This window comes from Buteo buteo, chromosome 10 (assembly GCF_964188355.1).
Source record: "Buteo buteo chromosome 10, bButBut1.hap1.1, whole genome shotgun sequence".
Taxonomy (NCBI): Eukaryota; Metazoa; Chordata; class Aves; order Accipitriformes; family Accipitridae; genus Buteo; species Buteo buteo.
The window spans coordinates 38,045,269-38,071,421 of record NC_134180.1 but is presented as its reverse complement, the minus strand read 5'-3'; the positions used below and the strand labels follow the sequence as shown (position 1 = coordinate 38,071,421).

Here is a 26,153-nt window from a genome sequence, read left to right as displayed (position 1 = left end):
GGTTTAATCAAGACTTAAAAGATCACCACATATTCCACCATTTTCAAAAACAGATTACTTTTCTTAATTTTCCTTACTTTGCATCAGCATTGCATTTTGATTGTATAACCAATTTACTAGTACTTTACTGGTCTGGAAACTTTCAGGGCTTGTGTTTTTAAAATAGTGATCTCCCATTCCTGTCAAGGCAGTTCATTGTTTCTTCATTGGGTCTCATCTCCTTAGTCTGTCTCTACCTCTGAGAGTACAAAGCCACTTTACAATCATGAAGTGCCCTCTTTGCAGTTCATAATATATTCAGGTCCAGGTTGCTTGTGCTATATTTCAAGGTTAGAAATGTTCCCATGCCAGTATCATCAATCATAGTAATAAAACAAAAAGTCAGACATGATATGTAGTCACCAAAATACACAACCAGATCTACAAAGGGATGCAGGGGTTTGATTCCCTGTTCTACATGAGTGCCTAAGTTATGTTACTACTTGGAGAAAGTCCAACATTGGTTGGTTTGAGAATTTTTAGATCAGTTATTTTTTTCTCTCAATTACTTGTAGAAGCATAAGGAAAGAACACACATGCTCTCAGCAAATGTGAACTAACTCTTCTAAAAAAGACCTGCATATCAGTGATCATCATTGCAAAGCTTAACTTTTAGGCAACTTTCAACCACATAGGATGCCTATGGTTCATCTTGGAACTCAGCTCCTCATTGGGAGGGTTGGGCTCCTTGGAAAGAGCCCCAAAAGCCAGCATGGTAAGGAGAGCTAGGCAGGCATCAGGCATAGCTCTAAAGCAAAAAATTCAACTGATGAGAGAGAGGCGTCTCTCTCTGGTGAGTCTCTTCAAGGTAAACCAATCCTTACTTGAGGTTTTCTCCAGCCCCATTTCCTTACCCCAAGCTGATGTGAGAGTGCCCATTGACTGTGGGGAATACCCAGGGAATTCAGCTTGCCCTTAAACCTGTGCTGACTTTGACTCTCCTGGGCTCCAACTCCCAGGAGAGACCCCCTCTCCTGGGGATATCGAGGACTTTGAGATAGCACTCTCTCCCTTTCCGCTGTGCAAGGAGTAATTACATATTTATAGGCCCAGAGAGGGTGTAGTTTGGGAACAGAGCTCTGGCACCAGCTGGCAGCTCAGCCTGTCAAGAATCACCAGCAGGACTTGCTACCAGATTTAGTATCTTTATTGTCAGAAGCTAATATACCACCAAAGTTAAGGTGAGTCCTGAGGAAAGGCTCTGAACTTACAGATTTGGGGCTTGGACATGTTTGATGGAGCTCTGTTTGCTCCTTCTTAACAGTGTGTATATTTTGCAAATCCAACAGAGGCCCAACATGTTTTGTAATGTTTTTCTGCTCAAATAGCAGTGCCTTGTCTACAGATAGCTGAACTTTTCACCTTTGTTACACTGAAAGGAATGGATACTGCACATAACTGAGCTGGTGCCAAAAGAACATGCACAAATAATTGGGGCTGGACAGGAGAGCTGCTTCTCCTGACAGTCAACACATCTGTATCTGGTTAAATAGTACTTGCCACAGGGGCATTATATAACACTCATAATGTGGGTATTGGATTTTCAGATCATCTTAGAGGAGAACAAAGAGTTGGTTTTAAGTGTACTGATGTGTTTCTTGGAGATGTTTCTGTTGGTGTCGGTTCATGTCTACATCTAAAGATAGAAAGAAAACCACAGATCAGTGTCCTGATATTCATTCCCCTAGTCTGCACCTGTGGAAAGATTTCTTTTTAAGCTAAAAGTCAAACTGCAAGAATCAAAAACAATACCATGTGCAAAGCCCAAGAATGTAACACAAGGGAACCTGAAAGCCACTAAACAACCATCTCATGACAATGATTTTATTGAATCTGAACATTATTTCAACCCATTTCCCTTTAGACAAAGGTTCTGCACCCCATTCTCAGTCCCCTTCTATTTCTCCAGAAATCTCAATCACAGCAATATTTTGGTTTTGCACAGATATTATTGGAGAGGCAGGGACAGAGAAAAAGGAGATCTCTTATTCCTCTAGTGCATCACTTAGGATGCAATGAACTTGATCTCTGTAACTAGCACCAAGTCCCTGCAACGGTCACCTGGCCAGCCAGCCCCTGAAGCCAAACCCTTGGCCCCAGTACAGGCTGGCTTTGGCAACAGGCATCCATAGCAATGTACGCAGCTCCTCTTTACTACATCAGTAAGATGTGTACAGCACGTGCTGTTGTTGCCCACCTTGCCCTGCTCTGTGGTGTGGATTTCTGACTTGCTGCTTTCTTCCCCCCACACTGCCCCTGATCTTGTCACCTCTCACCATGCTGAAAAAGCAGTATTTGGCCTACAGGCAAAATTCCTCTTGATTTTAGCTTTGCTCATTCCAATGACAAGAGGGAATTTTATTTTTCTAGGTCATCTTTCCATATCATTAATGAATTAAAGCAGCAGCTTCTCAGTGGTACATCCCATCAAAAGAAGCAATTTTCATCTTCTCTGAAGACAAACGATAAAACATGAGTTTTTCAAGGGTTTTGCTGCTTATGAAACACTAAGATCTTGGCTATTGCACAGTGTAAATTAAAGGCAGATTTAGCAAAAGGGAGATGAGATCAGTTTGTTGATTTTTTGGAGCAAATATCAAAATGCATTTGAATGATAAGATAAACAGAGCAGGCTGAACAGCTGTTCTTCCACAGTGACTAGCTGTTTTTGTGGCTTGCACTAGTAAGAGCTTGGCCTGATCCAGCGTTAGCTTATGCTCAGTCTCTGCAGCTGCAGCGTTTTATCCCAAAATTGAGATAAGACTTTAAAAATGTATTTTTAATTGTTAGAGTTAGTGCTGGGAGAAGATACCTCTCCTCTTAGCTGAAAGCTTTAGGACAGTTTTTAAAAGACTTAACAGATTAAGATCAGTGCTTTAGAATATTTTTTCCTCCTAATAAATGTTACATGTCAGGCTTTGATGTTACTGCTCCCCTGTTTAACACTAGATAAAGCAGCTTTCAAGAAAACAAACTTCACCTAATTTAACTGGAAAGACAAAGTATTTGTCTGAGAATGTTTTTTCTTCAGCCATTGAAATTATATATTAATATAACTAAAAAATGACAGTAGGAACAGGGTTTTTTCATTCCCACCTGTAAGTCACCAACAGCCAAACCCTTAAATAAGACACATATTTTCTGATATGTGCCAGATGATACGTTATGCATAGAATTGAACCATCATTGAACAAGACAACCTCTCCTAGGATACTCCACATAACTTTTGTCACCTGTATTCAGGAAAAGTTCATTCAGATTGAAACAAGTGCTGAAAGGGTAACCTTTACATGGGATGCAAAGCAGCCATCTTGTAAGAGAAGACTTTAATAAGTCTGATTGGGTCAATCCAGGCTGAGAGGGGACAAAACTGATTTCTAACAGTATGTGTTGTAACAGCTGGACTGATTTGTGCAAGGAGAAATGCATAAAGCACATAAAAACAAATTTAGTGTAAATTGAAAAGAGTACATCTGGGTCATAAATCGAATTTCTCATCTGAACAGTGAGTTCTGGAAAGCCTTTCAATAGGAATAGTTAGGACAGACAGTCTACTAGCTCTAAGATGCAGTGTCATAAATTTGAGTGAGACTGTATATAGTAGTTGCCTGTGCTAGGAAGGTAAAGAATCTGTGATCTGGAAATTTGCTTCCTTTCAATATCTTGCACAATGTTTTTCATCATCATTGCACTTACATTCTGCCCATTTTCTTTTTTACTTTAATATTTAATAAACAACAAAACCAACGTCTAGTTATGCGCCCTAGAAATTTTACTTCTAACAGCACAAAATTAAAATGAAAGAAATACCTGACTGTGAGATAATGAACAAGTTTAAAAGTTAAATTCTTGCAAAAATAGTGTCATACTTTCTGTTTACAACAGTGGAAAGAGGCACAGATTTTGCTAGTTGTGCCATTGGTATTATGGGATTGTTTTGCACAATCTTTTTCACATCTTAACCAAATCGGAAGATGTCAGTCAGTTAAAATTTGGATGTTTCACAGCTTGGCTCTCTGCCCTCAGAACAGGAAGACATTTAGTTTAAAATTCTGGTATGTCAAAGTGTGGGCAAGGTGTAAAGGACTTGTAAGATTACATTTTTCTCCTCTTTTTCCCACAAAGAAATTAGACAGGGTTTTGTTACAGAAAAGCCAAATGGCCAAGGAAAGACTGTCTTTAAAAAACAAGTAACCCTCCACAACTGAAGTAGCTGCAAGGAAGGGAGACAGTGAATAATAAATTTAGTAATTGCTTCCTGGCCATGCCTATAGTTAAGAACATCTAGAAGTACTACTGTGGTGGTCCTCTCCTGGTTGCAGCTACACCAGGGTAGCCTCACCCTTTTATTTTATGAACATTTTGTGGTAAACAAGATGTAGAGAATTTCAGTCATTCAAAAACGAATGTGTGAGAAATGATAGGCATTACCCAAGAGAGAAACCCATGACATCTAATGTGTAGTTTGGGGGGTTATGCTTTACTGTGTTTGTTTTTCAAAGTAAATATTGATTAAATATTAGGACTGACAGAATGAAAAAGTTTAATATACCCCAGTTACCAGAGGTAATCAGATTTCAATTGCTTCCTTGCCCTTTCAGTCTATTTGCATACTTAGAGAATTACTTTTGTCCAGATTTTCATGGCAGTGACTGCCAGTCTGTAGTAATCATTCACAGGTCAGACTTTATAAGGTTATAGAAAACAGAGATATCGTAGTGAGAACATAGACTTGTCTTTTTTCTTTTGTGTTTCTATTGCAGGAAGCTGCTTTTCCTTTCCAAACACTGTTATTTTCCGCAAACAAAAGCTTGCACAAATACAAAACGACAACTCCTACTCCTGGAAACATTTTGCTAATGCATTCCTGCAAACTTGGGGTTATGATTTCAGAGTTTTCAGAATCTGTCTGTGGTTTTGTAGGTCATTTGTAACTGCTGAGAAAGAATTTCTAGATCAGATGTGTTATCTTCAGTTAAGAACAGGTAATGGCCATTATAAGATTTAGGTATCAGAGCCACATTGCTGATGTGTGGCTCACAACACACAGCAACTGAGCAATCTGAGCTGCCCAAACTAGTGGAAAGATGTCTATATTTCATGACTTGGGGCACGTAGATCACAAGAGAACAGAACATTAAAGACCTTAGTATCATGGTACCAATATTTCCCCTATAAATACTTATGTCTTTAGAGAAGTAAATTTTGAATAATTTTGAAGGAGTTTGCTATTTTACATCATTTAAATAGTCTCAGATACTGAGCAGTATATTAAAATGAGTATCATAACAAGGAAAATATTTTGCCATTTGTATATTTTCTTCAGTGGTATTACTTATTTTCTGTACAAACTGACGTGCCATAAAAAATACCCCCTCGCTCACTTGAATGCAGTTTAATTACTCGTGACATTTTAATGAATGTGACACTATATGGTAAAATGCAGAATGTTGCAAAGGGACTGATAAAATATAAAGATAAACATGTTTAGGCATGTTACTATTTAAAAATGCACGCATCTTATTGAAAATGAGGAAGTTTATGACCAGATAATATTTAATTGTCTCAGTTAATGAAACAAAAAATCAGGATTTTTTTTTTTAGAGTATGAAATCAAGGGTTAAAGTTTGGAAGGGGTCAAGCTCATTTTTAAATTAATACCTGTCAAACAGTCTTATACCATTCCACTCCATTCCATACTATTCCACACACATACATATTTATATCTCATTTTCATATGTACATATTATTATATGACCTGCAATTATGTGATTGTTACATGATCACACAAGGGACATGGGCAGATCTGTCCCAGAGAGGAAATGTGATTGTATATTCCTGAATACAGGAGCTTGGTCTGTAGCTTTTATTTTCAGGCATACTGTTGATAAGATCTTTGCCTAACCCCTTGCAGAAATGAGAAATTTCTTACATATGAGGTAGGACATTACAGCATTAATGCATTCTGTGGTAAAAGAAGGAGTAGTTTCTTGCTCAGAGCTGTTGCCCACTGGGGTGTTTTAGCGTTTAACCCAAGCAGCATTCCAATCCCTTGCAAACTCTCAGTGCCATTATAATTCATTGCCTAAACTGGTCATCTAATTACTGTCAATATGCAGTGAGAACTGGAATACTCCCTAAGGGCAGTTAAGTGAGTTAAGAGCCTTTCTTGCTTTATACCTTTCCTTGGTTTATGGTTACTCTTGCTGTTTAAAATGGCTTTCTATTTCAGAAGACCTAGAGGGAAACTTTTTTAGAAACCATGAGTGCACAACAGTTTTCAGAGATTTTACTAACAAGCTGCACAGGGTGTTTCTCCTGTCTTGCATTTGAGTGTACAATACTGCCTCTGTGGGATTTCTGTCCCCTTTCTTCAGAAAGAGGGAAAGAGAGAACAACATTTTTAATTTTGGGGAAGCAAAATTTGCATTAACTCTAGCATTTATACATGTAACTGTCTTTATCCTCCCTCAAGCAAAGGAGCGAGTTACACGGCAAGTGAGTACACGTGCAGACCAAGGAATGAGAAGCAGTGCTCAGATGGTTAGTGTAAAATTTACCCTGCCTGGAGAAGGTTTGCTACAATTCGTTCTATTCCCCAGAAATAAAAATAATTCAGTGTGTGCTTCTCTGCTGTTTTGCAGCTCTGCCACGCTGCCTATCACTTTCAAGTGCTTGTTGGAGAATAACCATGTGGACAGGAGGATTGCGAGGTTTGTGCTGCCTGTGGGAGCCACCATCAATATGGATGGGACAGCACTCTACGAGGCGGTTGCTGCCATCTTCATTGCGCAAGTAAACAACTATGAGCTGGACTTTGGGCAGATTATTACTATAAGGTATAAACCTCAAATTCCACATGCTGCAATTTGCTTGTCCTGTTGAGTCTGACACTCCTACGATTCTTGTATGTAGCAATGTTCAGAACAAAATACATCTTTGCTGTTATCAAAGGATGCATTCCTCGAAGGTTTGTTATTTTTAAGTAATGCAGAGATCAGGGACCATACAAAGAGAAATTGTACTGGTACTGTTCAACAGAAGCATGTGGACATCAGGAAACGTGTTTCTGTTTGAGGATAACTGTCTAATGTTTACTTTTAGGTAACCTATTGATCATTTACTAGGATTGGAACACTTTACTATTATTATTGGTGTTTAAACCACTATTTTAAACATCAGAATTGTTTTCAACTTTAAGTCTGGTTTGTATCTTTACATGAGAGGAAAAGGTTAAAAAAAATGCAAAACTAGAAGTCCTGTATCAGATAACAGGGATTAGTATGTGTTGAGAAGCTCTTTGACAAACCTTGGAAGAGTAGGGGAACAGGGAGGGACAACAGATGCTACTATTAGGGCAGGTTTTCATGAAGGTGCCATATCACTCAGGTATTTTTTAGATGTCTTCTCTGCTGCTTGTTAAAGCAGAAAACTTCATAAACAACCATGCTCTCAGTGGGTAGAGAGTGCTATAGCTGCATACTCTGTCCTTGAAAGGTCTGTAATGGATCCAAAAGACTCGAAGATCCAGCTGAACAATTGCCGCCAGAATAACTCCAGTGGTTGCCAAAGAATGCCTTGGGGACTGAAACCTGCAAGTTTCCAGCAGGGAACAAATGATTAGAAAAACATTCCTCATAGTCAGAGCCTTGTGCAGCATATTTGAGATCTGCTTACCTACCCACCCAGTGACCTCATTACTGCCCTGTTTACACTGCTGGGCCTTGCCCATCTTCTGCTGGACCTTGCCCATCTTCTGCTGGACTTGAAAACCTTCATGACAAGAAGAGGAGAGTCCTGAAACTAACCCCAGATGACAGCTGAGGTTTGCTAATGGGCTTCTGGCAAGATCTGATTAGACTAAACAGAAGAAATAAATAGTGCCCATATGAGCTCTTGCTTCAGGCTTTCTCTCTCTCTGAAAATTACTGGAATGACCCTATGCTAAAATTTAGTCTCTGGTGGTTTTCAATTTGGAGATGTTTTTAGTATGTGGTCTAAAAATATGGCCTGGAGCATGGGCAGACATTATATACACCTTGAAGTAGAGAATGGTGATTTGAAAAATGAAGAAGGAGGGTGATGATAAAAGGAAAGAAGATAAGTTCTAGCTTTCTCTTAGCAGAACCCTGTTTTACCTCTTTATTTTCACTCCCTATATTAAGTGCTAGTACATAAGGACCAGAGAGAAGTAAAGACAGTAGAAGGAAAATACAAATGAAGATTGGAAAAATCCAAGAAAGGAAAAGAAATAGACTCACTTACAAAAGAAGTGGGTAAATAGGAAATTACAGTGGATTCAGGACCTTGAATATCTGAAGCCAAATTCTAACTGTATTCTGTGGGCCAAACCTGCCCCAGATCTTGATACTTTAAGACTTGGAGATTTAAAATTCAAATATTCCTGACTGCCAGGATATTTTTGCCAGAGGGGAAAAACATGTTAGAAAAAGAATCAGTCTACTTTGCTTATAGTTTGTAAAATCCAGGTTGACAGTTTATATCAATGTGATTATGCAAACTTAGATGTAGCAGAAAAAGAGAGTAAAGATTCTATTCCCATCAATTGAGCATATTATAGAAAGAAACATCTACATTAAGGTCAAAATTGAATGGAATAGCTTGCCTGTACAATGTTAGTTAAACACTCCAGGTTTTGCTCCCAATTAAGTCATGAGAGTCTGTGGCCTGAACTGACTTAGGAGGCAGAAGCAGTCCTAACCAGCTAGCCAGTTTATAGCACTAGCTGTAGAACCTTTTAACGTTCATTACAGATAGTTATCTCTTATTCAAATACTGAGCTTCTGTCCCTTCCTTTCTACTTGTACACTGCCTATTACAATGCTATTAGGATGCTATACAGGCTTTTTCAAAACATAGTTTTAAGTCTTTCTCATTCCCCATCATACCCACACGCAAATATATTTTTTTATTGCAGGAAAGGGCTCTAGTTATAAATACTGATGCTGGTCTACTGGTACACTGCACAGTTGTGAGCAAGATACTGGATATCTCTGTGTCTCAGTTTCCATATTGGTGAATACTGTTACCCTCATTTTCCATCATAGGATGTTGATGAGACTTAGCTGCTTGCCAAAAGCTCTGAAATTCTGGATTGATGAATACAGTGGATTATCAGAGTATATGCTTTTTGTCATCCTTTTACAATTGTCAACATTTGTTTTTTGTCTATCTGCTGGATGGCCTAGCTCTTGGAAGTGGCCAGATGGGTGGAAATGAATATATCCAGTCACTTTTGCTCCTGGAAAAAGGAATGAAATCCCTCCCCTATAAATAGCATTATGAAAAAAATGTTAAGCCTGCCAGGTCCACTCTTGCCCTGGTCTCCCATTCATTTCTGCTTGCCTGGCTGAAAAAATGGTCTGAAGGTCAAGTAAAAATACTTTCCAGAAACTGAAGAGGTACAGTCACATTCACGCTTGCTTCATATTTAGATCCAAGTATGCAAAGCCATGTGCTGTGCAAGGACTTCACCCTTGGCCCAGCCTCTTTGTGATGGATTGACATTAAAGGCCCTAGCCGCAGCCAGCCGCGGATTTGCCTGGCACAGGGTCTGCCGATGATGACTCAGAGATGTCTGCTGGGAGCTCTGCTGCCAAGGGTGAAGCAGTGATGAGAAGTGCTGGCAGATTCATGGCACACAGTGCTGTGTGGTGCCATGACCCACAAGAAGCTGACGTAACGCAGAGAAGCCCACAGCCTGGCAGCCCTCCTTTCTCTGCACTTGTGGTATTAAGAGATAACAGAACTGCCCCACCAGGGCCAAGGCTGCAGAGGTAGAGGGTGAGAATTTAGCACTGGGCAAACAGTTTGGCCTGTTCTTGCTCTCTGACCTGGCTTCTGTCCACAAAACACTGGCACTTCTATGCAGTGGCTTGTGTAAGAAGGATTATTGTTTAGGAAAGCTCCTGTAGAAACATGATGTGGTTACTTGCAGAGCAACCCATCACTGGTAAAGCTTATTCCTTTCTTTCTTTGTTAAAGTATCACAGCAACAGCTGCCAGCATAGGTGCTGCAGGTATCCCGCAAGCTGGCCTGGTGACGATGGTCATTGTTCTGACCTCGGTTGGGCTCCCGACAGACGACATCACGTTGATTATTGCTGTTGACTGGGCACTGTAAGTAAGATTAAGCTTTTGAGGTTTCCAGTGTTGCAACATTGCTAAAAAGGCAAATGGTCTTCAGGGGTATAGTAATACAGGTATACATAAAAGGCACAGGAAGTAATTATTTCGCTTGAAATGGTGGTAATGTGGCCTCAGATTAAATACTCTGCCAAAGTGGGCGTTATATTGAAAAAAGACAAATGAGAGAGGGTCTGGATGAGACTTGGACAATATGACCTACATGGAAAGGCTGAAGAAGCGGAGTTCATTTAGTCTAAAACCAGAGCAGGCTGAAAGAGGCCACCACAGCAGTTTCCAATATAGATAAGATTGTCCTGAAGAGGACAGTGATCGCTTGTTTTTCACATACACAGGGAGGGAGGATGAAGAAGTAGACCAAAGTAACTACCTTAAGTCAGATCACAGGAAAACTTAAGAATGTTTTTTTTTCTAGAAGGTTAGTCAGGCAATGGAAGTGGCTCCATGTTTTGCAAGCACAGCCATTCTGTAGAGAGGTTACTTTGCTGCATCCCTAATCACTGAGGATTTAACAGCAGAGGCAGAGGCTAAAACTTAACACATTCAGAATAAAAGAGATTCTTGTTACCCAGGAGAAAAGCCACTTTAAAAATTCATAAGGACTGGTTTATTTGAACTCTTATCTTTTATGTAAATGTCCATAAATCAATTAAACTATTTTGAATAGTCTAGGAAGATGAATTGTAAAATACTGGTCCCTAGCTCATTAGCATTTCAATTAACTACATAACTAGCGTATGCATCCACAAGGAAACATTCAAAATTATTTTTTTATTTAATCTATATAAAATATATCTCCATTAATACAGTGGAGTTTTATCACATCAAGTTTCTGGTTAAAAATGTGTTACAAGTCCATTCTGTTATATATCCTATTTTATTCAACTTTAAGCCACTGATGTTTTATGCAAAGAATTGTGAGAAGAAATTATTTACTTTCCTGTTCAGTGTAATAGAATATTATTATTATTAATAGGATCCATGAGTGTTGTATGCATATTTTAAGACATATTTTGGTTTAGGAATATCAGCAATATTCTTCTGCGAAGGATAAATAATATCTGCTGTGGACACCTAAACTTGGGAATGGCAGTTCAGGTTTAAATAAAGCAGTCTTTCTGATGGTAGACACTGAAGCTCAATAGTTAATGAAGCACAACAAAATCAAAGTATTTTAAGCTGTATTACAAATGCCTTTTCCCTCTATATTGCTCAGTTTTCGCCCAGCTCTTGCAACATCAACATTTCATTGTTTTTCCAGTAAGTCTTCCAGCATATATGGGAATTACGCTTCTTTTTGTCTTACAAAACTTTTCAAAACAGCAGACAAAAAACTTTTTCAGGCTACAGTTCCAGATGGTATTAAAAAGTGAGCAAGGAACAGACCCAATTTTCTGTCTTTTGCAGATGACCTTTCATACAAAAAGTATATTTCTGTATTTCGGCACTTGGTGGTTTCAAGAGCCTGCAGATGCAAAGTGTCAACATGGTTGACATGATGAATATTTTCAATATTAGTTTTGGAAGTACTGGAGTATGAAGAATGCTTAAAGAAGGCTGGTTAGATGATCTCACGAGACTGAAATACCCATTACAATGCACTGCAGGTATTACAACTCATTTAGGTAGCCATAACATGTATGTGAACTTCATACCTTTAGCTAGTGCCTAGAGACATAAAGAAGAAAACCAAAACATTTCTCAGCTAATTTATTAAACACAAGGTAAAAGTTTTGCATCTTTAATATCATCGAAAGCTAAAATACCACTGCAACACCTGACTCGTGTTTGCACTGAAAGAAATGCCACTAGCGGGAGGCTGGCCTCTTAGTAGAGAAATGTCAGCGGTGTGTGGTGTGGTTCTACTCATAGCATAGTGCAGACTACTCCGTACACACAGAAACATGCAATAGAACTGGTCAAACTACGTGCCAGGCAATCCATTTTCTTAAGAGTTTCAGTGTGGTGCACTGTTTCCTCAGAAAAATCCTGTCTTCAGAAGAGATGCTAATCAGAGCCCAAAAGGGAGAGCAAACTCTTGAGCTCTGCTCATGCAGCTTCTCTCTCACAGCTGACTCTTTGCACAATCCAAAATTAACAACTCTGAATATCTTTCCAAGAATCAAAATTTGATGATCAACCAAGGAAAAAAAAGTCTATGTGTAACAGGAACATCTTTCAATATGTGCTGTAACAGTATTTTTCCCTGCTTAACATATTCTTGTGGGAATTTTCCTCAAGGCAAAACCCAAAATCAGAACAGCAGGAATTAGAAAAATTGATTCAGCAAACAAGTGTAGGATTGAGTCCTGGAGTCAACAACCACATCTAGGTGTAGGCTGTGGAATATTATTGCTGAAGTTACTTGCAACTGCATGTACAATTTGGGTAACTGCACATGCAAATAACCTTTCATGCAGGAACTTTCATGCTAATTAGGCAAGCAACTGCATAAACATTTGCATGCACAGAGTACATGCCTAAAATATCTCGAAAAAAACATCAGCACACAGTTTCAATTCTCTTCTATATTAAGATACAGGATCAGAAATCTGGGCAGTGTTGATATTGGACTGTCACTGTCTTTAATAAGCCAAACATCTGGAGATTTCTGAACGTCCATTTTATAACCCACATTTATAAATTAAGTTACTAATATGACACAGTTTTCAGATGTGTATGTTTTTCTTGGAAAAGACGTGATATATTTCAGACTTAAAAGCTATATTGTCTATTTGAAATCTCGTCAATTTTAACTAATAGATTCCAAGGTGTTTCAAGTGTAACACTTGTCTATGACAGCCACTTACTTTTGCGTATTTACAGTCTGTATTTTAATAGATTTATTTTTTAGACAGTGGGTAGAAGGTATAAACAGGGCAGAAATGATCCCATAAATGAATAAATGAAAAATAGTGAAACTGTATATATACAAAGTACTGTCAAGCATACAAATTTAAATTGGAAAAGATGATAAGTGAAAATGAAGAATCTTTAAGAGCCACTGGTAGCCATACCAACCATAGCTTTTTCAGAAACTAACATGATTTAAATATAGGCAGTGCTTAGTTTGTGAGTGTAGTTATTTAGCAATCTTCTGAATAATTTTGATTCTTCACATTCTACCGATACAATAATCTTTTTAACTAGCACTTTGGTTGCTGAGATTGGGCCTTGATAATTAATATAAGGTACTGGTTGTACTGGCTGCCCTCTACTTTTATTGAATTAAGACATTTGCAGCACCAGCCTCCAAATCAGGCCATAATACTGGACCTTAACATAAAAACTCAGACATAAATGCAGTCTTGATCTGCTGTGTTAAACCTTTTTAGTGCTGAATCTGCTTGCATGTATAGGGAGGCATGGCTGCTGTAGTTAGCTCAGTTACAAATTAAAGTATGTGGCAGCACAGTGCACTGAGCTCTGAAAAGGCTGGAAAACCCAACTGAGCAGCTCAGTAACTAGTGGCTGCCCCGTGCCAAACTCCTTACTACCATTTCTAAACTTGTTAGCTCATAAAAACAGCAAAACTGGCCTTCAGCTATAATTACTGCAGTGATGAAGGCATAGGAAGATACCCAAAGAGCCAACAACTTACCATTACTATTTCATTTTCCAGAGACAGGTTTAGGACAATGATCAATGTCCTGGGAGACGCGCTGGCTGCTGGGATCATGGCCCACATCTGCCGGAAGGAATTTATCAAGGACGGTGACGAGGTAACAACACCATGAGTCAGGGTGTACCAGCGTGTGCCGTATTACGGCAAAGAACCTGCAAGCTCTCAGCCTCCCGCATTTGCTTCATCTAGTTTATAAAAGGTCTTTCAGAGAGAGGACAGAATTGGGCAATGTGTTGCTTAGCCAGATAGGGTGGAGAGGTCCTTGCAAAGGCCATGCAAAAAGCCACTCCAGAGCTTGCTAGCCAGCTGTGTCTGGCACACTGGGGCTGGGAGCAGGAGAAGCAGCTGCATTGCCCTGCAAATGCACAAGATGCTGGAACTGCAAGTCCCACACTCAGTACCCAAGTCCTGACTGGCCAGTAAGTCATCCTTCTAAAAATGTGACCAGCAACAGAGCAGGGTGGAAAATGTCCTTGAGTATTTGTCTGTAGGGGGTGGTAAAGGTATCTATGAGAGTGTATATGCATAATCAATAAGCTCACAATAAAAGCAACTACCCTGGGTCTTTCAAGCCTCTGTGTTAGCATAACCTGAAGCCACCATTGCAATAATTTCCTTTCTGGACTAGCAGAAGCACATTGCTCCATTTTAGACTTCATTCTCAGGCATCTTTGTGCCTTCTACATTTAATACAAGTCCCTCCTTACATCTTTGGTTTTCCTTCTCTATATCTTATTCCATATGCCACACATACCCCTGTATTCTGCCCCTGCCTCCCTCCACTCCTACGCTTTTTTTCCTTCCTCCCTGGCAGGCATCATTCAGTCTTTCCTTATATGAGGAACTCCTTCTCATGCTCTTCATTCAAATCCTTGGCAAAGGAGATTCCTAATTCCACGAGCCCATCATGCTTGGAGGTGCTAATCTCCAACCATTTCAGCTCATGGCAGACTCTCACTACCTTTCTTCCACAAAGACTGAATAGTTTATGCAGAGAAGTTTCATCAGGACTGATTTTCACAAGGCATGTTTCATTTCTGTGCATCATTTGTAGTATTCTACAAAGAACAACAGTATTAAAAGCAAAGCTTTATTTCTATTATTATTTCTTCCATTTTACAGACAGTCTTTCTGGTAAATCCCATTCTCATGCCTTCCTGCAACATGCATTTAAAATTCCTGCTCTTTCAAGTTTTATATAGAAAGACAGACCTTAGCTCTGAGGTCCTTAGCACCTGCAGTAATTACTGATGACAGGATTAGGCCTGAATATATGGGCTACACATAGAGCTAGCTACAAAAAACTAAACACACAACCTAATGGTAAAGTATGTCATCTGTTACAGAGCCAGAAGTGTAGTCTGAGTTCCTGCATAACACAGGCCTCCTGACATTTCACTGCTGTATTTAGAACTCAGTCAGAACTCAAGAAGAGATATTTCAAGAATATGAAATCCCCCCTAAGAGATTATTTAGTCATCTGTGATGAGATTTTTCTTTGCATCATGCTCTATAATTGTATTAAAATATACCATTAGTCTGCCATACATTTTGGCTGCATAATTTGTGGAGTTAGTAATGTATACCCAAAGGCCAAATTTTCTCAGCTGCAAGCCGACCTCTTTTCTCTGCCAGTATTTACATCTTATTTTCCCCATCAGAACTTCTGGTTTGATTTAAAGAACACTTCAATATTTAACTTATGAATCAGTCAATAAAATCCTCTCTATTTCTTTTGAAACAGTACAAACTGAAAAGACAGGTGTTAGTTTACTGGGTTAGAAGAAAGGCAGAAGGCAACAATAAATGACTTACTGGTCTATGTAATTGCACTCAAGAGCAAGCACTGCCCAAAGCCCAGCATACTGGTCATTGAGAGTCCAAATCTTTTGAATTTAGCCCTGAAATTCTAGTCTTTATTTACCCTACTTATATCGCTTTACTGATGCAAGCAGTTATTACTGTGAGCATACGTTAAATTAGAGTTGTGACAGCATTTGCATTTTCACATATTTAGAGACACCTTCACTTTATCCAGATGGTGCAAAGATGCCTTAGTGTATATGAGAAAAAGGTCCTGGAAGTCTATGGAGGCCCTAGACAATTTTGGTTAATGTAAAGCAGACCACAGGCTTTCAAAGTAAAAATTCCTTTCCTGTTGTATACAGCAAACAGTGGCAGTATTCCAGATCTTAATACTTTTCACATAGGTGCCATTGATCTGTGAAACTAAGCCTATTAACATCCATCAGATTGTGGCTTACCAGAGAAATGGCTGTGTGAAGACCATGAATGAATCTCGTGGACCAGAAACAGTGAAAGGGTTTCAGCAACACATACCCGTACAAGTGGAGCAAGAAGAAAGTCCAGTGGAGAATCACACTAAGAAATCCAACAGTAAAGACCACTGCACTATTGAAATAAATGAACTAGAAACAAATGTGTAACTGCTGCACTCAGTGGTATCTCATACCACAGTGACCTGATACCCAATCTCTACCTCACAGCTGGAAGAGAGACTCTTTGCCTTGAACAGGAAAATGTGGAATTATCGCCACTCTGCTTGTACTGGAGCTAGGAGACCAGCTGTGAATGTCAGGAAAGGCACACAGCTTGCAAGAGACGTGGGCTTCTTTAGGTGGAAGATTTTAATACGGAAAAATTAACTAATGGACGACTACTGTTTTATTCTGCACTCATTTGACTCCAGTATAGCATTTGACACTCCTTTGGTTTCTTTTTTTTAAAGTTTTTTTTTATTTGACCCTTTTTGATTTTCTAACCAAAGCCTTTTTTTCTGAATCTCAGTAATTATGAATACTGTATTTACGTAGATTTTTTGCTATGTGAAAATGTTTCACCAAAACTGCTAAAGATACTAATTTTGTTTAATATTCACTAAATAATAGAGTTTGTGCTTAGTTTTAGAAAAGCCGTAAGAAAGTCACACTGATTTCCTGATCTCAAGGGGTTACATATATTACTAAATAACACTTCAAGCAGAGGAGAAGCAAAGCATGCATTTTTGCAAGAAAGCACATTAAGGTAATTCCGATGGGCAGCCTTCAGAGACAGGCATTCAAGTGTGATAACATAACACAAAGAATTCCTAGGTCACTGCAGAGCACAGTTTGCCTTCCAAGTGCCAGATTTATTAACCTTTTTTTAACCTAACTCTTCAGTAGAATCAGTACCATGCACATGCAGTGGCAGAGGCAATGTGAGCCCTAATCCATAAGCACTGGTGCTAATGTGTCCTCTCCTGTAATCTGTAGGCTGTTCTACTGTAAATATGTGTAAACCCAAAGCTGAAACTCATGAACCACATGCTTCATCCTAAGGACAGACTGAACACAAACTGGAACCGGGTGATGCTGAGTAATATTGGGGGTTTGTGAGGAGTTTGCTGTGGAAACTGGCCCGTTATTTCTCATAATTCGGTGGTTGATCTACATTGACAGTTACTCCCTTTCCACTATCTACTGAATCTTTCAGTTACAATAAAATCTGCTGAGTATGTTTCCAATGTTTGTGATAGAGAACATTTTTAATAAACCTGCCATTTAAAAACAGGCTGTCTGTGCACTTCTACTATTAGTGTCTTCTTATTTCTCTGCCAAAATGGAGAGTGGAATGAGGAGACCTTTTGAAAAGTTGGGATTCAATCCAGAGTTTACATACTAATTCATACCAATACACTTGACATTATATTTAGCTACTTGTGACATATCAGTTTCAGATAATGTGTGCCTGGTATTATAATATGCTCCTCTCATCTGTAGAGAAAAAATAACCCAGACAAAAAGGACAATTTCTGCACTTAACCAGAAACAGAAATGCTTCATGCACATGATTAATGGTTTTCCTGGGATGTGCATATTCACCTCTTCTTTGAGAGCTCCTGTTCAGACTATTTTTTTGTCTTGCACTAATTAGTTGCCTTAGAAGGCTGTAGTATAGGTAGTTTAAATATCAAATGGTAAAGCCAGAAAGAACAAACATACATCTTATTTGCCTATAATTCCTCAGAAATAATGGATGAATTTGAAAATACATACAGTTGATAACTATTTTCCTGATTTGATCTTAGAGTGAAAACAACAAACACAGAACACAAAGAATAGGGAAGAACTGAAATTATTCAAACAGTTTGTTCCTGCACAAGTCCAATAATGGACCTGCTCTACAGAGTGCCATGAAAATCAGTGATTTGGGAGAGCTGAGGCTGGTCTGTGCCTCTCTGAATGGGCAGAAGCACTAGCTGACAAACACAGCATCTGATACTTTCTTCTCAGCAGCACTGGCAGCTCCAGGAGGTCCCCTTCATCCTTCCCCAGCTGTCCATTCCTCCCTGCACTGCCTCGCCTCCTCTCCCAGCTGTACAGACCCAATTATTTATGAGGCCAGACAAAGAATCAGATGAGAAGTATTTTTAATTCAAACCAGGTTCACATATGTTTTTAGCACAGTCCTAACAGACAGTTGTGTCAACACAAGTGAAGGGGTGACACAGGGACAAGAACAAGCAGCCAGGGATGAAACAGCATAAGCGTGCGTGGAGAGGGCAGGATCTCTGCGTGCTGACTTTGACAGCAAAGAAAACGTAGCAAAGTGTCAACTTCACACAGTCAATTACAGCTATGTGAAGTGATAGTAAAATCCTGCCAGTCATCTATCACTTTACAATCACTTTGCATAGATAAAAATGATGAAGAAAGAGGCCAAGTAGATCCAAGATTTGGAATGAGTAGTTCCAAACTAAGTAGTTTTGGATGAGTCTCCCAACACACCATGCCAAGGTGCCATGGTCTGCCAAGCAGAAAGTGCTGCTAGCCTTACCACCACCACCTTCTCCAGCCACCTACAATGTTTGGCTAACTACAAAGTGCAAATCCTTTTGCCTGCTTGCCTAAGACAGCTTACTTCGTCTGCCACTCTTCAGCTTAGTCCTGTCTCAAGAGGTCTAAGCCAACTCCACTGCTAAGAAGCTGCGACTTCTACAAGGAGAACTTCAGATGAGATAAAGCGTCAAAGACCAGAAGCAGCAGCCAGTTGTGCTACAGAAGTCCCACACAACAAAGAAAACCACAGTTTTGCCATTTACACTCTGGCAAGTACGGAATGCAGAAGTCTTGTGTGAAGGTATATTTTTATGGAATCAACAGGCTGTTTTAAAATTAGCCTTCTGCATTCAAACCCTATTCAAAGAGTGTCTAGTTTTACTTTGCAAATTTGAAATGCATTTTTTTTTTTTACATGATGCTGTTCGGATCTTTAAAACTGGGGTTTTATACCAATACCTGCCTCCCATTTAGCTGGGAGGAAGGCAGTGGTCCAGTTTTTCACCTGATCTTTATCATTTGTGGTATCAAATACTGCTAACTAGAGGCCCGTGGCACTTTAGTTCTTTGTTCTGGTAAGTATATGTTGCTTAGTGTAGTGTGACCTTGACTGGAGCATCTGACTGCTACCACAGTCATTCTGTACTGAACACAAGATGCCACTGTTAACTGGGGAGAGGCAAACACTGAAGTTAAAATAATTTTGACAGTAAGTTTTCCTCCATGATAGCTATTTTCTGTGTCTCATGGTGATTGTTGTCAAGCAGCTTGACACACAGTGCAATTAGGCTAGCAGTAGGTTCCATATCATATTTGCATGCATGGATCTGTTCACATTTTCCAGCTATAATCACACTTCCTTCCAGCGAAAATAATGAAGCTGTTGATTATCAAGTTAGAGTGCAAGCTTTGTGTTGGTAAATACATTTCTCCTACTTTCAGAGCATAAAAACAAACATGTGACCTTTATAGTCTCAAAATTTTTATATTAAAAAAAATCAATCAATCAATGAAGCAATCACTAATTACAACAGTTTGCATGGAATACTTTCAAGTATATGTGGAAAGAACATATTTCTTAACTGGCAACATTCAACCTTATTTTGAAGTTGCCTCCCCCTGCTAAAAAGAAAGGGAGCTTAGCCAATTAAAGTATATTCAGGACACACTAGGGGAGAGTGTTAAGAAGGGAGAGAAGATAATTAAGAAACGTGGTGCATTGTATACAGCTATGGAAGAAATAATGTGGGAAGTAACCCAAATTAACACATACTTATCAGAGACAGTTGTTTTACACTGGTTAATTTGCAACTGCATTGCTCTAGAGATACTACTGAAAGGAAAGAGCCACTGCAGATCGTTGTGGCATAAAACATGATTAAAGACATCTTAAAACAGCTTTTTGAGGATTTTATCAATGCCAAGGAAGTTTTGAAGTGCTGAATTGCTGTAATAAATCCTTGTGCAAGAATTAGAACTGGGAGAAAGAGACACAACCAGAGCACTTATGCATCCCACTAACTCCCAAGAGCTTTTGGCTGCCAACCCAAATACAGAAGTTTATGGAACTAATAGAGTTACTCATATTCTCAGCTAGTCTTAATTGATGCCACTTAAATGACTTAATTGCAGCTAAGCTTATTTGTGCCACCTGAGTACATACATACAAATAGAATGATCTAAATAATTAGCCGGAACATTACATTGTAGACCCCCTCCATGCTATACTAGCAATTCTAAAGCACTTAGAAAATACAGTCACTCTGTAACACCCCTATTTGATAAGCTCTCACTTTCAGTTTTACAACAAACATTAATTTTAGTCCATTTTTAACAGCAAACTAATTTGTAATACTTTCAAAGCAGATGGAAAGCTTCATCTTCAAGCCAGATGGATAGTCTTGGAAATGACCTCAGTCCTTTCTGTGCTTTCCATAAAAATGAGGTAACTACTAGCAGAAGGTGGTTGATGTGTGCAAGCAAAATGTGTAACCTAGGAAATGAATTGCATTTGGAAAACTCAGGCTGCCTTTGATCTTGCCCAATGCTATGTACTCCTGTCTCTGTGTCTCTGCTGAACGACCAGGTGCATTTTTACACCAAGACAGATATCTTTCATTACAGTCACAGTGGCAATGAGGAATTGCTGGTTTTCCCCTCCAGGCACTAAGCTGGCTGAGATCACAGCCCTGCAGCTGAGGACTAAATACAGTAAGGAGAGAAAGCAATGTAGGTTTCTTCTACAGGGATGCTACTGCTGTCTATCTTGTGAGGGGGGGAGGATGGGGGCAAGGGGGAGGAGGACACATCTTTCTGCAGTAATAATGGCTGGAAAATATCTGCCTTTGCTGCATTTGGAAAAGGGGTCCCAGAAAAGACAAATTTAATGCATGCATTCACTAAGGGCCGAGCTGCAAATGAAATACATGTATTAAATTTCTCACTTTAGCCTATGATTTCACATACAACTAAGGAGGCAATATATATGCGCAAAATTACATTCCTCACTAACTACTTTGGAGCATAGTGATTGATACTTCTGGAATTTATAAGAGGGCTTGTCCCACAAAACCCCAAATGGATGAGATTAGTAGAACAGGAAGGGTGGTCACTGCTTAAGTTCAGTTCATTATTTACTGTCTCAGACTTCTCATGTGATCTCATGGTCAAGTAACCACAAGAACACAGGGTTTGCTTCCCATCTATAAAAAGAGAAAAAATAGTTTTCTAATTCAACAGGGTGTTGCATGGTAAGGATAACTCAGCTGAAGACGGAGACAGTTACATAAGACATTAAAGGGGACTCATATGATTACCTTGGATTAGCCACTACTTTCTCTCTGGAAGCACAAGATCACTACTCACAATATTCACAGGAATTGCCAGGCTCCTGTTTTAAGTGACAAAACCTCAGATTCCATAATTATAAAGTAGCAATGGTTGTATCTCCATAACCTAGAAGATGATATATGGGAATGGATTTGGCACAGCTGGGACTTCTGGCAGATCTGTGTCACAGGATATTTTAGATATTTTACAGGCTGTCAAAGTAAAATCATAGCAGTCTGTTACTGAGAGAGTGGTATTTTGAGGAATGAATAAAGAAGGCTTCAGGAAGACAAGATGGTGAGTATTGCCAGGTGAAGAGGAAGAGTGTTTAATCACTTCTCCTGCAGTAGAATCAAACCTCCTTTCCTTGCTGGCTCTAAGATGAGAAGGTATCAACAGTTGGAGATATAGGGATGGAGCAAGCTATCCCTCTCATCACAAAGCTTCTACTTGAGGACAGCCACTAAAGACAGGTCTGCAGATATCCACAAGCATCTGTGAGTCACTGGTCACCCCTTCACAGCTAATTCTTGGCTACCTCTCACTCACTGAAAACTATTGGAACAGACTATACAGTTAATGGAACAAATCTTTTCCTTCTCCTATTCGTGATATGATGAAAACTTATTTATACTTCTACAAAGACTTTTGGTGGTAGGGCATGCTGTCCTTCCTTCCAAACTAGCATAGAGCCTTCAGTCCGGCACAAGAACAAGCAAATATTGTTCCTGAATTGTTTTCAATTCAGACATTACAAAACCCTAGACTTCCCATGCCACTGAGAATTACAGATGTGCTCAGGGTAGGTCACAGTTCTGCTTTTCAGGTTCCATCATAGGAATTTTTCTCTGTAAGGTACAGAGTTCTGCATCTGTTGCTTTAAAAGCAGTCATCTTTCATCACAAAGAGGTATCTGCATTTCATTTAGGAATGAAACATACAGTTGTATGTGTCTGCACACAACACTAGCTGAAAGCCAGGATTTGACCCACCACATGAAACTTATTGTAGTTAATTGTTACTTTTGAACTTTCCTAATAAGGATATAATATCTCTAGTGCTCCCCCACCCCCCAAGAAGGGTATTTTAATAAGATGGAAAAAGCAGGGGAAGCAAAACAAGAAGTGTTTTATGTTCACAGATATCTCACATTACATCTGCTACAAATACTGTATGGGCTAAATGGCAAAACCAAAAGAAAAACAAGACCGACCTTGAGATGTTTCATTATGATTTCATTGCTTCTAGTGGTTTTATTGGGTTTTACCACTAGGCTATTAAAAACATGTGGAAATTATACAGAACTAAGTCAAACTGAGTATTTTCAACCCTAAACTTCCATTTTCTTTTCCATTTAAATACTTTAAATTGTTCTTTTATATTTCATGAGTTTTCTTGAAAACAAACTCAAAGTACAGAGATTTGGATAGTCTATATTTTATTGATAGTTTAATCAGTAAATGTATGATCTTTGTTTTAGAATAAATCAACCAATCTTCTCGGGTTTTTTAATAGAAGAAAGCATCTCTTTGACATTAAATGCTTCCTAACCAAATATCTGGGGAGGGAGGAATCAGGATGGACAGGAGTGTATCAGCCCAGCACTGTGGTTGGAGCTAGCTCTAGCAGAAAGTTCAGAAAGGAAGTCGCAAAGCTCTCCGATGAAGAGAATTCCCACTGTGACTGCTCATTCTTAGTTGTTTTCTCCTTGGTGTTGTGCACAGGACTAATGTACAGCTCCATACTGTACTTTCTGCACAAGTAATCTGCAGCTCTCCAGAGTAAATTTCACAAAAGGTATTAGAGATTATCTGCATCCCAGACATTTTGTTCGTCCCCTCTATGAAAGCAGGTGGGAACAACCTGGAAGACTCACTTCATTTGTTCCTGCCTGGTTTGGCATTGGAAGTTTCACTTCGGTTCTTCCTACCCGCTTTACAGAGAGAGTAGGAACAATCAAAGTGAGTCTCCCAGTGCCAAATCTTTTAAGCTGTGGATGATGAGGGTGCCTCATGCTGCAGCAACTCTACCTTCTTCAGCACATCAGTAAAGTGCTTTGGGTTTTATCCCACTGCTGCATTTGAATTAAACAGACCCAAAACAGAAGTCCACCACAAAGAAGGGGAGAAATCCAGAGTGCTATATGAGTAATCAAAGCTAATTTTAATCCTGTATAAAAGATATATCCTAAGTAAAGATTTTTTAAAGCTAATTTCTTTGATGACTGTCAACAAACGCGCAATTATATCCTAAGTAATAAAAGCATAAGACTCATTCATTTCTTGTCTGAAACTGGAGCTGAGAATACTGCAAATCAATCCACACTTTTATCGGAAGCAACGTTCTCGGCAGTATCATAATCATATGCTAAAAACAGCTCTGGAACTACCATGGGGAAAACTTGAGATAGCCTGTACAACTGTGCATTAAAACAGCCTTTGCCTGATTCAAAACCATTTAAAGAAGGACTTTATTGATGGACTGTTTAATGTCCCTGGATACTACTGAAGAATTTTTATGGAAACACTTTGTATACTGGATTATTAGAACACATTTATCATCCACTGCCTCCACATACATCTCACAGCTGGCTGACTTTACAATAGTGGTATGAATCAGAGCTACAGGGCACACCAATATTTTCCTCACTAAAGGAAAAGGAGTTCTTTAGGGAATTTACTCACTGCTCTTATATTAGCAACGTAATAAAGCAATTACAATGACCTCCATAAATTAATCCCATTAGAGAAGGAAATATCTTGAAAAAACAAGGCTAAATTCATGTTATATAAAACTCTATATATGTTTAAGTTTTTAGGACAACTATTCACAAACCCTGGAAGAAAGACTCACCAATATTACAGTATAGAGTGAAATCAATTAATAGGATATTGGACTATATCATAGAAGCTTTCCAAGAGACTGCTTCCCATCAAAAATATTATTTGTAAAATATGTCTTCATTCTTATTACTTTTTTGTAAGAAAAATTTGTAAAAATGTTAGTGGGCCCAGTCAACATGGTGACAAACAGCATCATAAACTAAACTCTTATTGACCATCAGGAACCACTGTCAAAAGAGAACAATCCTGAAGTTTCAGTCAGACCCCTCCTGCCTCCCCGCCCTGTGTGGACCACTGAGGAGCAGAAGAAATGGCAGTTGGGTCCCAGGGAGGAGGACACTTCCCATCCTCATACACTTTGTTAACGCAGGTCCGTAGCCTCACTCCTGCATCTAACTTCTGCTACTCCAGATCCTCAGCCTTTTCAGGAAAAAGTCCCCTCTATTTGCCTTGCAAAGCAGCAGAGGAGGAGGGGGTTTGGAGTTGGAGGATCCTTTCCTCAACTGCCCTTTTAATGGACAATCCTGTAGTATTTATGGGAGGAAGCTAAGAAAAATATTCTCCAAGTCCCCCAAAATAATCTCCAAGCTATACTTTTGTTCCGAAGATCCAGCAGATCTTCACCCTGGCACGGCTGGCTGACCCAGAGCTGGCTGCGAGGAGGGTGGTTGCAGCTCTCTGTCCGGGAAGCAGTCCCGCAGAGATGCTGCGCTGCTGCCAGAGGTCTGCAGTTGGTGGTTCGTTAGGAGCTGCCGCCACTCCCTCAAGGGAGCACTTGGCAGCCTCCCTCCTGCCCCACCACATCCCTTTTCAAATTTGGTCAGAAGTTTTCCTTTGGAGGCTTTTTCTTTCTTTCTTAAGTCATTTTTCCTTAGAAGAGTACCTACTTACTGTGTAAAGCACCTCTTTTTCATTGAACATAACACTTAACCCCCAAACACCACACCATGGCATGGCGAGGCCCTCAAGGCAGAGAAGGAGCTCCCTCACACCACAAAGGCACTCGACCCCCGCAGCCCCTCACCCTGCCTCCCTCCCTGGCAGCATGGCCGCTGGCGTCCCCCACAACTCACCCCTCCTGCCAGCCGAGGCTGGGGACTGCCGGTCACCCGCAAGGTCCTGTTGTTCCTTGAAGAGGGGCTCACAGGGCGCCATCTTGGAGGAGGGAAAGCCTGGGCCTTGTGCCACCTCCCTCTCCACAGAGGAGCTGCCATGGCCAGGGCCTCTCCTCTCCTCACAGCAGGCGGGATGGCGTCAGCTCTTTTGTGGGGCCTTTTTGCCCATTTGGGGCAGGAGGAGCCCTCCACTTCTGTGAACGTGGGGAGCAGAGGGAAACAGGCTCCCCGGATCCAGTCTGACGCCCGGCACCTCAGCGTGCGCACTGCAGCCCCTCCCAGTGCCCAGGGAGGGAGAAGAGGCCATAACCCCCTTGTGGGGAGATAAAAACTCTGGGGAAGATGCAATTATCCTTGGCCTTTTTTCCCAGAAGCCCCAAAATGACAAGCCACTGGGGTTACCTGGAGGGGAGTGGTGCGGGGCAGGAGCGAGGCGAGGGCGTGCAGAGGCGGGAGCGGGTAGGGAGCAGGCACGGGGTGCCCCAGTCCTTGGGAGGGGATGGCCATGGAGGTGAGGATCCCAAAGGAATAGGGACGAGGGGGAGAACGGCTGCAGAATGGCCCATCCACATTGCAGATGCAGCCGGGCTATGTGCCCACTGTCTGAAACAAAAGCTCATTATCCAGGGGCTATTTTTGGCACCCGTTGAGTTCTTGATAGCTCACGTGCTGCATTTGTACTCCTGTTGCTGTG

At 40.1% G+C, this 26,153-nt stretch overlaps 1 protein-coding gene across 1 annotated transcript in view; it reads left to right on the top strand.

Moving 5' to 3' along the window:
- SLC1A7 (solute carrier family 1 member 7) overlaps window positions 1–24,251 on the top strand; it is a 65,370-nt gene extending 41,119 nt beyond the window's left edge. Inside the window, exons 8-11 of the mRNA XM_075037132.1 lie at window positions 6,684–6,878; window positions 10,045–10,179; window positions 13,829–13,928; window positions 16,042–24,251. Of these exons, the coding sequence (XP_074893233.1) occupies window positions 6,684–6,878; window positions 10,045–10,179; window positions 13,829–13,928; window positions 16,042–16,278 (667 nt within the window). The 3' untranslated portion in view covers window positions 16,279–24,251. The remainder of the gene's footprint in view (window positions 1–6,683; window positions 6,879–10,044; window positions 10,180–13,828; window positions 13,929–16,041) is intronic.
- The last annotated feature ends 1,902 nt before the right edge of the window (window positions 24,252–26,153 follow it).